Source organism: Haliotis asinina, chromosome 7, assembly GCF_037392515.1.
Source record: "Haliotis asinina isolate JCU_RB_2024 chromosome 7, JCU_Hal_asi_v2, whole genome shotgun sequence".
Taxonomy (NCBI): Eukaryota; Metazoa; Mollusca; class Gastropoda; order Lepetellida; family Haliotidae; genus Haliotis; species Haliotis asinina.
Genome location: NC_090286.1, coordinates 41,530,284 through 41,545,610, shown reverse-complemented (window position 1 = coordinate 41,545,610; position 15,327 = coordinate 41,530,284). Strand labels below are relative to the sequence as shown.

The 15,327-nt window shown below is 41.2% G+C and overlaps 1 protein-coding gene across 1 annotated transcript; it reads right to left on the bottom strand.

Moving 5' to 3' along the window:
- Positions 1-942: 942 nt before the first annotated feature.
- Positions 943-14,709, bottom strand: LOC137290294 (uncharacterized). The gene is made up of 3 exons (XM_067821099.1): positions 14,482-14,709; positions 6,422-6,487; positions 943-2,369 (listed from the first exon to the last, which is right to left on the bottom strand). The coding sequence occupies exons 1-3, from the start codon at positions 14,505-14,507 to the stop codon at positions 1,148-1,150; spliced, it is 1,314 nt and encodes a 437-aa protein (XP_067677200.1). The 5' UTR covers positions 14,508-14,709; the 3' UTR covers positions 943-1,147.
- Positions 14,710-15,327: the final 618 nt, after the last annotated feature.

Genomic DNA, 15,327 nt, shown 5'->3' with positions numbered 1-15,327 from the left:
ACTTCAAAGACGGATGCACACATATCAGTTACCTTTGCCAGTGTTTTAGTACAATATGAAATTGTGTGGAGGACGGCAAGACATTTCCAACAGAAACCATCCATAGTATCCTACCATCAAAATCACTTCATTACAAAATAGGATTGATAGAGGATAACATTTTTAAGTTTGTCAATTACAGAGTGACACATTTAAACACTTTAATTGTCCACTTTTTAATCGAAAAGTCAAAAAGTTCAAATTATAATAAATGAGTTCAAAATTTAGTTTGTATGAAAGTAGAACCTATTTGAATTTAGGCTTAAATATACTCACAGAAATGAATAAAGAAACAAACACATGGAAGTACGGGGGTTCCTTTATCCCTTTGCAGGTTTCTTCACAAGGTATGCCCAAACCCAAACGTCCTGTTACCTGCATAGTGGTTGCTTACATCAAAGGTAACCACATTTCGTTAACCCATGATGTACCCTTATTGATTACTGATGCTGATGACATTGATAATTAGACTGTCTGGTCCGGACTCGATTAATACAGATCGCCACCATATAACTGGTATACTGCAGAGTGGCAGGGTACACAACAAACGATGGAATCCTAGACGGGGCATTGTTGCGTTGTCGCCCTCTCAAACACAAGCAAACTGTGGCAAAATTACCCAAAGCGCGACAAAGCCACACATTCATTATGTCGCATATTTTTTTTTATATATGTGGTGACAATGTGACATATTTTGACCTTGAAAATTGTCGCCCTTTGGATGAAGAGAAATGTATTATTCAAAACACAATAATTCGACTAATGGCCCAAATGTCTCGTTTTCTACAATTATGCCTCATTTTGCTTGTTTCATACAAATGTAATGTGCAAGCATTTTCTGAGACATTGACGTGGCATTAAATGCATCTCGATTAGGAAATAATAACAAACATTCTTAACACATTGGTTACAAACAATTCTTTATCCCACAGCTTTTTACACACAGAGATGCGTCTTTCATTCAGATGCAGATACCAGTGTCTATGATTACAATAGGTTGGGTATTAATTACGATATCAGGATCCCTTGGAATTGTATAACTGGTAAACAGCAGGATCAAATCATTACTTCATATCAAATTGCGACCATTCGATATCAGTGTTTACCTTCATTTAGGAGGAATACTGCCTTTGAAATTAACATAGTGAGCTACAGAACAGGGCCGTGGACACGTGTTAAACTTTATCGTGGAGCTCGAATTAAATTCTCCGGATGGACTAGGGGGATACCATAATGAAAGCTTAGGCAGATCATCGGAAACAGCGTCTTCGAGTTCTGACGCAAAGATATTTGGCACCGTTAAGCTTCTGCTCCTCCTCCCGTCCCCCGGGGGTGGCCGACACATGCGCGATACGGTAGACCCTCCGCCCATACGGACGTATTGGTCAAACTCTGGTACGATCATAACTGCACCATCATGCTTTGTCTCCAGCTCGTCGTGAACATTGTGTGGAGGCTGGTCTGGCTTCCACCATCCCCATTTGAACTGGTCATCAGTGGGTTTGTCCCGTTGAAGGTCTGAGGAACTTAGAGCTAGTCCTCGTGGATGACTTGTATCTGGCTCCATGTAAACGCTCTTTGGTTTATCTTGATGAAGAGTCTCGTTAATAGCATAGAAATCTTTTAGGTGAGTTTTAGCTTTCTTATCTGTTTCATCATCATCGACATCCTCTACTGCACTGTTCTGGTAAATGCTGAAAGGACGCTCTTCCTCCAGATCTAATGAGTCCCTAACGCTTCTGGGCCCTGGAGATATGTTGCTCTGATGATGATGTCTAAATATGTGTGGCTTTGTAAGCTCCCCTTCGGTAAAAGTTTTACTTTTTCGGAGTGCCCCAAGAGGCTTCCCCATGGGCACGTAGGTTGCACAGACATCTTCCTCAGAGTCGTCAGTATGATTTCCTGAATCCTTAGTGTTGAGTCCGGTCGCAGCAATGACTGTGTCCACATTCGGATCAGGATCAGCTACGGTGGGTTGATAAGTTACTGTGGATGCAGGTGCAGGAGCAGGTGCAGGAGCAGGAGCAGGTGCAGGTGTAGGGGCAGGTGCAGCTTCAGTTTCAGCTTCAGAGGTTTCTATTTGAGCTTGCTCCACTTTAGGTGTTTCCGGGAGACCAGATGGAACTGAAGGAGGCGCCCCGATTTCAAGCGTTGATTTTAATTTATTTTGAGGTGATTTAGGTTCAACGGGCATCGGTCCAGAAATAGATAACCTTTTTCCGGACTTGGTGAGGTGATTGGTTGGGAGGTCACAAGGATCAACGTTAACATAGTCATCCCGCTTTGCTTTTCTGTTTGGACGTTTACGTCTTCTGAACACCCTCCGCAGTCTGAAATAACCATGGAACGCAGTTTTAGCAATGGTTTGTTCATGGGCTTGTCATTAACATTTAGGGATTTGGTGGAACATAAATGACAAACACGAGGTTCAGGTTAGAGAGTAAAGTCTTGCTAATGGAGGGGTCCGTTGAACAGGAGCGTAGATTCGGGTGAGTGAGTAAAGTGTCGCTAATGGAGGGTTCACGTGAACAGGAGTGTATACGTAGATTCAGGCTAGTGAGCAAAGTGTTGCTGAAGGATTGGTCCCCTGAACAGGAGTGTAGATTCAGATTAGTGAGCAAAGTGTCGCTAATGGAGGTGTTCCCTGAACAGGAGAGTAGATTCAGGTTAGTGAGTAAAGTGTCGCTAATGGAGGGTTTACGTGAACAGGATTGTAGATTGAAGTTAGTGAGTAAAGTGTCGCTAATGGAGGGTTCACGTGAACAGGATTGTAGACTGAAGTTAGTGAGTAAAGTGTCGCTAATGGATTGGTCCCCTGAACAGGAGTGTAGATTCACATTAGTGAGTAAAGTGTCGCTAATGGAGGTGTCCCCTGAACAGGAGAGTAGATTCAGATAAGTGAGTAAAGTGTCGCTAATGGAGGGTTCACGTGAACAGGAGTGTAGATTCAAGCTAGTGAGCAAAATGTCGCCAGTGGGGGGTTCACGTGAACAGGAGTGTAGATTCAGGCTAGTGAGCAAAGTGTTGCTAATGGATTGGTCCCCTGAACAGGAGCGTAGATTCGGGTTAGTGAGTAAAGTGTTACTAATGGAGGGTTCACGTGAACAGGAGTGTATACGTAGATTCAGGGTAGTGAGCAAAGTGTTGCTGAAGGATTGGTCCCCTGAACAGGAGTGTAGATTCAGATTAGTGAGTAAAGTGTCGCTAATGGAGGTGTCCCCTGAACAGGAGAGTAGATTCAGATAAGTGAGTAAAGTGTCGCTAATGGAGGGTTCACGTGAACAGGAGTGTTTACGTAGATTCAGGCTAGTGAGCAAAGTGTGGCCAATGGAGGGTTCACGTGAATAGGAGTGTAGATTCAGGCTAGTGAGCAAAGTGTCGCCAATGGAGGGTTCACGTGAACAGGAGTGTAGATTCAGGCTAGTGAGCAAAGTGTTGCTAATGGATTGGTCCCCTGAACAGGAGCGTAGATTCGGGTTAGTGAGCAAAGTGTCGCTAATGGAGGGTTCACGTGAACAGGAGTGTTTACGTAGATTCAGGCTAGTGAGCAAAGTGTGGCCAATGGAGGGTTCACGTGAATAGGAGTGTAGATTCAGGCTAGTGAGCAAAGTGTCGCCAATGGAGGGTTCACGTGAACAGGAGTGTAGATTCAGGCTAGTGAGCAAAGTGTTGCTAATGGATTGGTCCCCTGAACAGGAGCGTAGATTCAGATTAGTGAGCAAAGTGTCGCTAATGGAGGTGTTCCCTGAACAGGAGAGTAGATTCAGGTTAGTGAGTAAAGTGTCGCTAATGGAGGGTTTACGTGAACAGGATTGTAGATTGAAGTTAGTGAGTAAAGCGTCGCTAATGGAGGGTTTACGTGAACAGGATTGTAGATTGAAGTTAGTGAGTAAAGTGTCGCTAATGGATTGGTCCCCTGAACAGGAGTGTAGATTCACATTAGTGAGTAAAGTGTCGCTAATGGAGGTGTCCCCTGAACAGGAGAGTAGATTCAGATAAGTGAGTAAAGTGTCGCTAATGGAGGGTTCACGTGAACAGGAGTGTAGATTCAGGCTAGTGAGCAAAGTGTCGCCAATGGAGGGTTCACGTGAACAGGATTGTAGATTGAAGTTAGTGAGTAAAGTGTCGCTAATGGATTGGTCCCCTGAACAGGAGTGTAGATTCAGATTAGTGAGTAAAGTGTCGCTAATGGAGGTGTCCCCTGAACAGGAGAGTAGATTCAGATAAGTGAGTAAAGTGTCGCTAATGGAGGGTTCACGTGAACAGGAGTGTAGATTCAGGCTAGTGAGCAAAGTGTTGCCAATGGAGGGTTCACGTGAACAGGAGTGTAGATTCAGGGTAGTGAGCAAAGTGTTGCTGAAGGATTGGTCCCCTGAACAGGAGTGTAGATTCAGATTAGTGAGTAAAGTGTCGCTAATGGAGGTGTCCCCTGAACAGGAGAGTAGATTCAGATAAGTGAGTAAAGTGTCGCTAATGGAGGGTTCACGTGAACAGGAGTGTAGATTCAGGCTAGTGAGCAAAGTGTTGCCAATGGAGGGTTCACGTGAACAGGAGTGTAGATTCAGGCTAGTGAGCAAAGTGTTGCTAATGGATTGGTCCCCTGAACAGGAGCGTAGATTGAAGTTAGTGAGCAAAGTGTCGCTAATGGAGGGTTCACGTGAACAGGAGTGTATACGTAGATTCAGGGTAGTGAGCAAAGTGTTGCTGAAGGATTGGTCCCCTGAACAGGAGTGTAGATTCAGATTAGTGAGTAAAGTGTCGCTAATGAAGGTGTCCCCTGAACAGGAGCGTAGATTCAGATAAGTGAGTAAAGTGTCGCTAATGGAGGGTTCACGTGAACAGGAGTGTATACGTAGATTCAGGCTAGTGAGTAAAGTGTCGCCAATGGAGGGTTCACGTGAACAGGAGTGTAGATTCAGGCTAGTGAGCAAAGTGTTGCTAATGGATTGGTCCCCTGAACAGGAGCGTAGATTCGGGTTAGTGAGTAAAGTGTCGCTAATAGAGGGTTCACGTGAACAGGAGTGTAGATTCAGGCTAGTGAGCAAAGTGTTGCTAATGGATTGGTCCCCTGAACAGGAGCGTAGATTCGGGTTAGTGAGTAAAGTGTCGCTAATGGAGGGTTCACGTGAACAGGAGTGTATACGTAGATTCAGGGTAGTGAGCAAAGTGTTGCTGAAGGATTGGTCCCCTGAACAGGAGTCTAGATTCAGATTAGTGAGCAAAGTGTCGCTAATGGAGGTGTTCCCTGAACAGGAGAGTAGATTCAGATAAGTGAGTAAAGTGTCGCTAGTGGAGTGTTCACGTGAACACGAGTGTAGATTCAGGCTAGTGAGCAAAGTGTCGCTAATGGAGGTGTCCCCTGAACAGGAGTGTATACGTAGATTCAGGCTAGTGAGCAAAGTGATGCTGAAGGATTGGTCCCCTGAACAGGAGTGTAGATTCAGATTAGTGAGCAAAATGTCGCCAGTGGGGGGTTCACGTGAACAGGAGTGTAGATTCAGGCTAGTGAGCAAAGTGTTGCTAATGGATTGGTCCCCCGAACAGGAGCGTAGATTCGGGTTAGTGAGTAAAGTGTTACTAATGGAGGGTTCACGTGAACAGGAGTGTATACGTAGATTCAGGGTAGTGAGCAAAGTGTTGCTGAAGGATTGGTCCCCTGAACAGGAGTGTAGATTCAGATTAGTGAGTAAAGTGTCGCTAATGGAGGTGTCCCCTGAACAGGAGAGTAGATTGAAGTTAGTGAGTAAAGTGTCGCTAATGGAGGGTTCACGTGAACAGGAGTGTAGATTCAGGCTAGTGAGCAAAGTGTTGCTAATGGATTGGTCCCCTGAACAGGATTGTACATTGAAGTTAGTGAGTAAAGTGTCGCTAATGGAGGTGTCCCCTGAACAGGAGAGTATATTCAGATAAGTGAGTAAAGTGTCGCTAATGGAGGGTTCACGTGAACACGAGTGTAGATTCAGGCTAGTGAGCAAAGTGTGGCCAATGGAGGGTTCACGTGAACAGGAGTGTAGATTCAGGCTAGTGAGCAAAGTGTTGCTAATGGATTGGTCCCGTGAACAGGAGTGTAGATTCAGGTAATTGAGTAAAGTGTCGCTAATGCAGGGTTCACGTGAACAGGAGTGTAGATTGAGGTTAGTTAGCAAAGTGTCGCTAAAGCATTGGTCCCCTGAACAGGAGAGTAGATTCAGCTTAGTGAGTAAAGTGTCGCTATTGGATTGGTCCCCTGAACAGGGTGGAGATTCAGGCTAGTGAATCAAGTGTCGTTATTGGAGAGTTCACGTGATATTGAGTGTAGATTCGGGTTAGTGAGGGAAGGATCATGTTCACCAGTGACAGTGACAGTGAACATGAATGACAAAGACAGGTGACATCTACTGACCTCTGAAAGAGACTGGGGCGTGGAGGGGGTGGTTCCGGTGGTCCATTGTCACTTCCCACTTTATTTCTGGAAAAGATATTGCTATTATTGATGCTTGTAATTTTCAGGTACACTGGAAAATTAGAGTTGAAGTAACTATGTATGAGTGTGTGTATGGACGGACGGATGGATGGATGCATGGATGCATGGATGGGTGAATTTGCACGTGTATGTTTAATATAATGTAAGGTTCTACTGGGTGCATCAATTCTGTAATATAAACCACACAAGTTTGTCTCGTTTTATGTATCCCTTGTTTATGTGAGAATATGTCCCAAAGAAGACCTGATGGTCAAATTTTGAAAGCTGCTTGATTGTGTTTTGAAGAAACGGATATCACAGGATGCTCATGTTATGAATCATTGGTTTGCCAAAACATGCACGGTGCATGCATTTAACAAAGCTTATAATGTTCAAGAAATTACACTGATGCAGATTTAATGCACCAAACTGTAATATCTTCTTTCAAGTCAATCCACTAATTGTTATGTGTTAAGAATTTTATAGCATAAAGCTATCAAAGATCACATATACTCCACGGAGTATGAATACATAAATCACTCATTGGCATCGTTAGAAATGAAACCCCACCATTACAACTGCTCATTTCGATCTTTAATTACCTTAAATCGACCTTTTTGACAACAGCGCGTAAACGAAATTTCAACCAATCAGATCGGTGCGTCTAAGTGACGTAATATGAGGTATGGCTATGAGGGCCGATGTAGAATTCATCTACATTTCAGTTGGTAAAATATTTCGTTTATAGATTTATATAAACCTGAAGTCGCGACAGCTGTTATGCAAAATGAAAACTATATGTCCTCACAATATACTATCGTTTAGTTTTGTCTCCCGCTTTGCCTAGTTTCCAAAGTTACAGACGATTTTGTCAAAATCACTTCGTGTCGCTTTGCCCTATTTGTTTGAGCCAGACGCTAGTGACAATGAAAACATTGATCAGCCTCGCTCATCACGATTACGGTTAATTTCTTCAACCTAAACAGTGCTACATTAAGGAGGGCGGATGCCCATCAGATACAGTTATTTGAAAATATCCCCTGCAGTTCTTGTCTGATTGTAACAAAGTAACAAAGCATGCCGTGTCGGATGTTTCAGGCTTTCTAATGCCTGGATAGCATAATGACTGATCCAATCTGATCCCATTTCTGTCTTTTTAAATCGTGCAATGTAAAAATATGACGTCTATTACGTATGATAATAAACACTGTCATTTTATTTATTTGAAACCGTAACATAAATAGCCCTAAGAAACTGAACATTTACTTAGGTAAATGCACGGCAAATGCCTATACATGTTTTGTATGTATTTCTCATGCAACAATAAAGTTCTGTTCGTATCCTCAAAACAGTGTCGGCCCATAAGTTTTCACATGCAGTGCAGCATTTAATACTCCCTTGTTGCCACCTGTGTTAGGTGGTATAAACCTAGGCGTTATTTGTCATCATTCACTTGATGGTCAGTTAATGGATTTATAGCAAATATAACTAGTGGTAACACCGCTTTGATTACCCGAGAAAAGGTCCCATTTAGCATTTCTTGCGTCTGGATCGATTAAAGGATTGACCGATAACACGCTGATTTATAAATTACTCTTATGCGGATTTAAATGCGGATTTGTCAAAAGGTAGTGTTTATGTATGTACGTTTACTAATCTATATTGAATACACTCTGTCGTGTCTGTGTAAAACAGCTACTTTCTTTCAAAGGATTAACCGCCAATCCATTGATTGATTGCTCATTATTGATCAACTAAATTACTTTTTTTGAAAGAATGACGGACATTATGCAAATAGTTGCGATACATCCGGGATTCGAACCCGCACCCTCAGAGTCATTCACACAAAGCCAGCTGCCTAACCCGCTCAGCCACCGCGACTTCCACAAAAAATGAAAGTCGGACAACTGGTAGCCTGGCGATTAGGTGCCTGACTCTGAGGGTGCTGGTTCGAATCCCTGAAGGGACTCAACAGAAAAAAAGTACTAGAATTCGTACTTTACTCAGAAAATGAAATCCCAAATATGACATATGGTGTATTTGACCACTTTCTAAATGGCATCGTGTAATCATAGCTTTCGGCCGTAGGGGCCGTGCCAAAACACACTTATCAGAGGGGTACACAAAGTACGCAGTCGAGACTACCAGTTGTCCGGGTTTTATTTTTGTGGAAGTCGCGGAGGCTGAGCGGGTTAGGCACCTGACTTTGTTTGCTGGCGATAAGGCGCCTGACTCTGAGGGTGCGGGTTCGAATCCCGGATGGGACTCAACCGAAAAAGTACCAGAATGTGTACTTTACTGAGAAAGTGAAATCCCAAATATAACATATATTACATTTGATCACTTTCTAAATGGCATCGTGTAACTATTAAAGTTTGTTTTCACCAAAATAAAAACTCCTTTCTACTAATAGTAAAAATTAATAATATGTATTTGATTGATGGACAAGAGGATCTTGCATGACATTGCTTAGAACATACAATTTCAGTCTTGGAACCGAGGTGGGGTCAACATGATATTACTTACAATATTATTGTCTCTCTTCCACAACCATGCTTCCGAGGAAGACATTACGTTCATGGAAAATCCTTTGGTCAGCAATGACTTACAAGTTGTTAGTAGTTTTGAATTTATAACTCGATGAAAACAAATCTCAATAGCATTTTTATCCTGGAAACGAGGTAGGGGCGAACCATCCGATTTAGTATATACCACAGGCTTTCACAACGCTCGCTTCGCACTCACAAACAGCATATTTAGCACGAACTGCGGGGTCCGGTGGAAATCTGTGCATGGTGACACCATCACCCGTCCCCAAGGAACCATTGACGGCAACACAACAATTCAGCATGTTTGTTGACGTCGAGAACTCAGCAAAATGACGAACTTCCTACACATTTCTATACAACTAACTGAATATCGTTCCTCAACATGACGTCAGAGTGCAGTTCTCTGGCGACAGCTGCGTAACCTGTCTGTCGTTTCCTTGGCGGGAGAGAGTGAAGCAGACGGATTTTGGCAACTTTTAATCCCTCGGAATAAACTAACCACAAGTTTTTTTTTAAATAATGAGTTTGGTGTTCCGCTTGAGACTAACCACACGTCTTTCATGTAAAACAAATGTGACTTTATTCGTTCTTTAAAGGAAGTTTCCCAAACGTTTCCGTCCGTAACGATTTGTTTAATACATACTTCCCATCAAAAGTTAGATTCACTTAAAACATTTACTATGTGTTACGTATAGACATGTGATTACATCGAAGATTGATTTCGTCACTAACTTGGGGAAATCAGAAGAAATGCAAGAGGATCATGCATCAAATTGCCGAAAAGCATGTGCAAATATAGAGCATGTGAAAAGCTGCGGTTTGCTGTAAAATTGTGTGAAGATGTCACCAGTTTTCACAGATCTTTATCATTTATTTAAAACCATGACAATAATTTTGTCAGGGTTTACGAATTTGTTCTACAAGACATCAGTTCATGTGTAAACAGTACTTTTAACCAGTATGGAATATTTTGTAGTTGCCTGAAGTAAGTGGATATATTTACCCTTATGGGTCTAAACTTTTGATGGGAAGTATACTTTCATTTCCTGGGGAGAGTGATGTACTGGTGCTGTTTGGTCTCCTCAGACAGATCGTGTCGTGTTTGTTCCTGCCATGGGGAAATATATGTCTCGCGACATGTTTCACTTTCCGCGTGACATCATCCATCTGCCGTTGTTACTATTGGTACTCTAACGCAAACTCATTACGAAGTACGTGTCTTTTGCTATATGTCAATTAGGAGCGTGTATGTGGTGAATGGTGAGTGAGGAGTGTACAATACTCTCTGATGCAGTACTGAGCATATGTGGCCGGTGGGGTAGCCTAGTGGGTAAAGCGTTCGCTTGTCACACCGAAGACAAGGGTTCGATTCCTCACATGGGTGAACTATATGAAACCCATTTCTGGTGTCCCACGCCATGATATTGCTGGAATATTTCTAGATTTCTAAAAGCAGCGTAAAAATAAACTCACTGATTATTCGTTATTCATAAAGCGCACATGGCAACATGTGACCTTAAAATGACAATGCCTGCTGTTTGTGAAACTCGTCCGGTTAAATATACTGTGTAAAAACAATTATAGGTTCAATTTTAGGAAAATCCAAGCCTTACTTTAGTACTTTCCAGTTTCCATCACCCCAGGGATATTTAGAATCGGTGATGAAAATATCAAAGTAATGCATAATTTTTCCTGTGATCCTTTATCTGTTGATCTCAGTATTTGTGATACATTTCGCTATGTTTTGTTGAATAGCCTGACAAATGTGTAAGAATATACATTGTAAAGCCATCTCCATACATTGAACAAGAAATTGTCATCCATAAACAAGTCGCATGCTTCTTTGTCGACTAGCAACTTCTGAAATGCAGATGCGTATACTGCTTGACATGTAATAGATGAGCCAGCGCAGTGAACGCGTTTGTGACAGGCAGACGGGGCAAGCAATATTGGTTGGTTGCTACAGGTAGATTGACGATTAAGCACGTGCAATACATGATGACCGTGAAATCAATACCGCTACTGTTTAATACGTGTCTCGAAGGGCGATTTTGTTCACCAAAACACTCTCACGACATGATTTTATTTTGAATAGACGAGGAAATTGAACTTTTCAACGTTTAGACGACAACCTGTTTCCCCCTTGTTTCAAATGGAATGTTCTGGAGGGCGTTCCCATATATGCAAACTGGGGTCATTTGTCAGGTCGTGGCTCATCTAATACTTGTCAAGCAGTACAGATGTATATGGAGTGAAAGGGTCTGATTCGCGCTTGCTGAAGTGATTCGTGAACATTTTGTTCAACTGAAAAGTACTGCTCCACTTCGTTTTCGATCTCATTTAATTGACATAGTGAATGCGTCTAGCTACAAACAAGGCTTGTTTAAAAGTAAAAGCACATGCCCCATTATCATCTCTCGGGGAAAACTAATTAGGAAATATTTCCTTAAATTTCACGATTGTTAATCACTTTATATTTCCTGTTTATATCTACGCGCGACCCCTTTCAAGGACCTCGATACAAAAACTAATACTGAATGAAAATTTCAACCACAAGATGCGGAAGAAATTATTCACAGTTGATGTCGGCCCGGTATTTACAGCTTAAACATGTATGTGTAGGGACGAGCGTGTGTGTGTGAATGAGAGGGTTAGTAAGTGAGTATTGCTGAACACCTCATGTTTGTACTATTCGAGACATATCACGGCGGTGACACTAGAAAGGGGTTTGAGTGAGTGAGTTTAGTTTTACGCCACACTCAGCAATATTCCAGCTATATAGCGGCGGTCTGTAAATAATCGAGTCTGGATCAGACAATCCAGTGACCAAACATGGGCTGCTAAAGGCTTATTCTACCCCGGGACCTACACGGTTAGAAATGGGTTTGACACACGGTACCAGTGTCGGGAATCGAACCCGGGTCTTACAAAATAAAATGGGTAGTTAAAATCGGAGGGTTATTCACACCATGTTCAATAAATAAAATAAAATAAAATAAAATAAAATAAAATAAAATAAAATAAAATAAAATAGAAATAAATGAATAAATAAATAAATAAATAAATAAATAAATAAATAAATAAATAAATAAATAAATAAATAAATAAATAAATAGGTCAAAACAAAAAAAACCCAAAAAGAAACAACAACAACAAAAAACAAAGAACAAATCAAAACAAACAACAACAAAAAACAAACAAACGAAAGCCCAAACGTTTTCACAGTCATATGTCGATACTCTACTTTGAGACATCATGTGTCTATCCATAGTTTTTCACACGTGCACTACTCTGTTTGTCGAATCGAGTTATTAAATGCTACCCTCGGGCATGTTTACATTCCAAGTACTACCGAAAACATTTAGAATCAGTTAAGTCTAACTCGCACATGTTAATCGGCCTATCATCAGCAAACAGCGCCAAACAAGATGTACTTTTGTCAAGGGCAACAGCAGGGCAAACAGCGATTCACGTTCAATTCAGCTGTATGGTCAAAGAGGAGAAACCATGGATTATATCCCTAAATAATATTGTAAATAGCATGATTTATTTGAAATTGCTTATGGTAAGAGCGTTTTAAAATGACAATTTCTATGGAAACATTTGCAATAAAAGCTAAACAATCTATTAATTCGTTTCGCAAGATTGTATGCACGTTTTTGTCACGCGGAAGAAATAGGATATTTTAGTGAGTAAGTGAGTATGCTTTTATCTGTAAACAATAATTCCCCCGTGAACTAATGCAGTACTCGACCTTTATCACCTTTAAAATTCCCGCGAGCAAGGGTGATGTAACATATCTTATATTTCGGATTACACTTCCTTAGTAAAGTACTGTACTTTTAGGGTTGAGTCCCAAACTCACACCCTCAGGGTCAGGCACAAAATCGCCAGCTCAGACAGACAGTCACCAAAAAGTGTAACCCCAAATATTACACATAGAAATTGTAATCCCAAATATAACGTAAAGAAATTGTAATCTCAAATATAACATATAGAAAGTGTAATCCCAAATAAAACATAGAAAGTGTAATCCCAAATATACCATATAGAAAGTGTAACCCCAAATAAAACATATAGAAAGTGTAATGCCAAATATACCATATAGAAAGTGTAATCCCAAATATACCATATAGAAATTGTAGCCCCAAATAAAACATATTGAAAGTGTAATCCCAAATAATACATATAGAAAGTGTAATCCCAAATAAAACATATAGAAAGTGTAATCCCAAATATAACATATAGAAAGTGTAATCCCAAGTATAACATATAGAAAGTGTAATGCCAAATATACCATATAGAAATTGTAATCCCAAATAAAACATATAGAAAGTGTAATCCCAAATATAACATACAGAAACCGTAGTCCCAAATATAACATACAGAAAGTGCAATCCCAAATATAACATGTAGAAAGTGTAATCCCAAACATCACTTATAGGAAGACTTTATTTTAACCCCAAATAAAACATACAGAAAGTGTAATCATGATATAATGTTTGACCACTTTCTAATGACATTGTGTAATCAAGGGTGAGGTACTGACAGACATGGATACATAGGCAAGGCTAACTGGGATTAGTACCGACGACCACCCGTTACCAGGGGATATAACTCTGCACAGTACTTTGGCTTGTCACCAAACCTAACCAAGTCTACACACACACGCATCTCTTTAGTTTAGTCATTTCCTGTTTTGTTAGGAAATGTAAGAAGTGAATACATAACTGCATCCCGCCTGATTGTGTTGTAGCATTGTAACACTGGCGACAACATGGATAAAAAGATGAAAACAATCCCAGTGGGTGAGTGACTGACTAGTTTAGTTCTACGCAGCACTAGACAATATTCCTGCTATATGGTTACGGTCTGTAAATAATCGCGTCTAGATCAGACAACCAGCTGATCAACAGCATAAGCATCGGTCTATGCAGCTGGGTGCCATGACATGTATCAATCAAGTCAGCGGGCCAGACCACCCTATCACGTTTTCGAATCTTACGAAAAGTATGGGTTACTGAAGATCTACTCTAATCCGGATCTTCACGGGTTCTAACCCAATTGAACAACACTTGCCTAATCGCTGCTATACATCATACATCAACATTCTAGTCAACCTATGATTTAATGCAGTCTATATTTTAGCCGAAACATTAGATGTAGAACTTATATCTGCCGTCGTGGATGCAGTTTTGTGTTGATATTGACTTACGGCGCTATATTGAGGCCACGCGACCGTAAAAACATTGAACAGCTCTCAACGATTGTAGATAAAGCAAATCAAAAGCGAAAAAAACCCCCCAAAACAAACACACACACACGCACGCACGCACGCACGCACGCACGCACGCACGCACGCACGCACGCACGCACACAAACCCAACACATTTATGAACTGAGTTATGATATACTCTATACAGTCAATATAAAGTAAAATTTCATACTTACCCACGGCATTTGTCTTTCTCACTCATGTGGGCTGGTTATATGTCATAGTCACTGACGAGGTCTTGTCCTTGTGCAGTGGTGTTTGTTCGAGCGAGAATCAACAGGAAGACTCAGCCACATTGTGAAACCAGAAATGTCCGCGTTTGATATAAATCACCGTGTTTAAATGAATGAGAATATTTGCATCACAACCGGTAACATCAAGCTGTTGGTAGACATGCACGATCTATTTACCACATCAACAGTGTTAAACCACTTTCTGTCACCAACGACACTACCGTATATATATTATGATAATGCTTTGACAGTGCGGCATTCGAGTGTTTACACAGTTTTTCAGGATTCCATTCCCCAAACCTGTGTTTTTTAATGAAGTCTTTTTCGGTCAGTGTTAGAAATATATAAAGTCGGTGATGTATTACCCCAATGCTCCAGTGTTAAGATGATTAGTGGATGTAGGGTAGCCTAGTTGTTAACGTGTTCGCTTGTCACGTTGGAGACCCGGGTTCGATTCCTCGCATGGGTAAAACATGTAAAACATTTCTAGTGTCCCCCCGCCGTGATATTGCGAAAAAAGAAAGTAAAACTAACTCACCCACTCTCTGTTTCAGGCGTAAACTGACTTGTATTTTGGCAAAGTACACTGACAAATATGTCCCCACTATTTGATGGGGACTCACATTATACGTTGCTTATATAAGGAACAATGAAGTATTTATGAGAAATGTTACTGAGGATTAGGTTGGGTAGGTAACCTCCACCTAATTCCGATCCATTCTGCGATTCCTTAGGGTCATTAGGTTTAAGTACTCGTTTCCGATAAAACTCTCATTCACGATCCGTAAT

Excerpts from the sequence above, each read along its gene's own strand:
- LOC137290294 (XM_067821099.1), bottom strand. The coding sequence starts at position 14,507 with ATGAGTGAGAAAGACAAATGCCGTGG. Across the intron at positions 6,488-14,481 it reads GAGAAAGACAAATGCCGTGG|AAATAAAGTGGGAAGTGACA; the intron begins GTAAGTATGAAA and ends TATCTTTTCCAG. Across the intron at positions 2,370-6,421 it reads CGCCCCAGTCTCTTTCAGAG|ACTGCGGAGGGTGTTCAGAA; the intron begins GTCAGTAGATGT and ends TGGTTATTTCAG.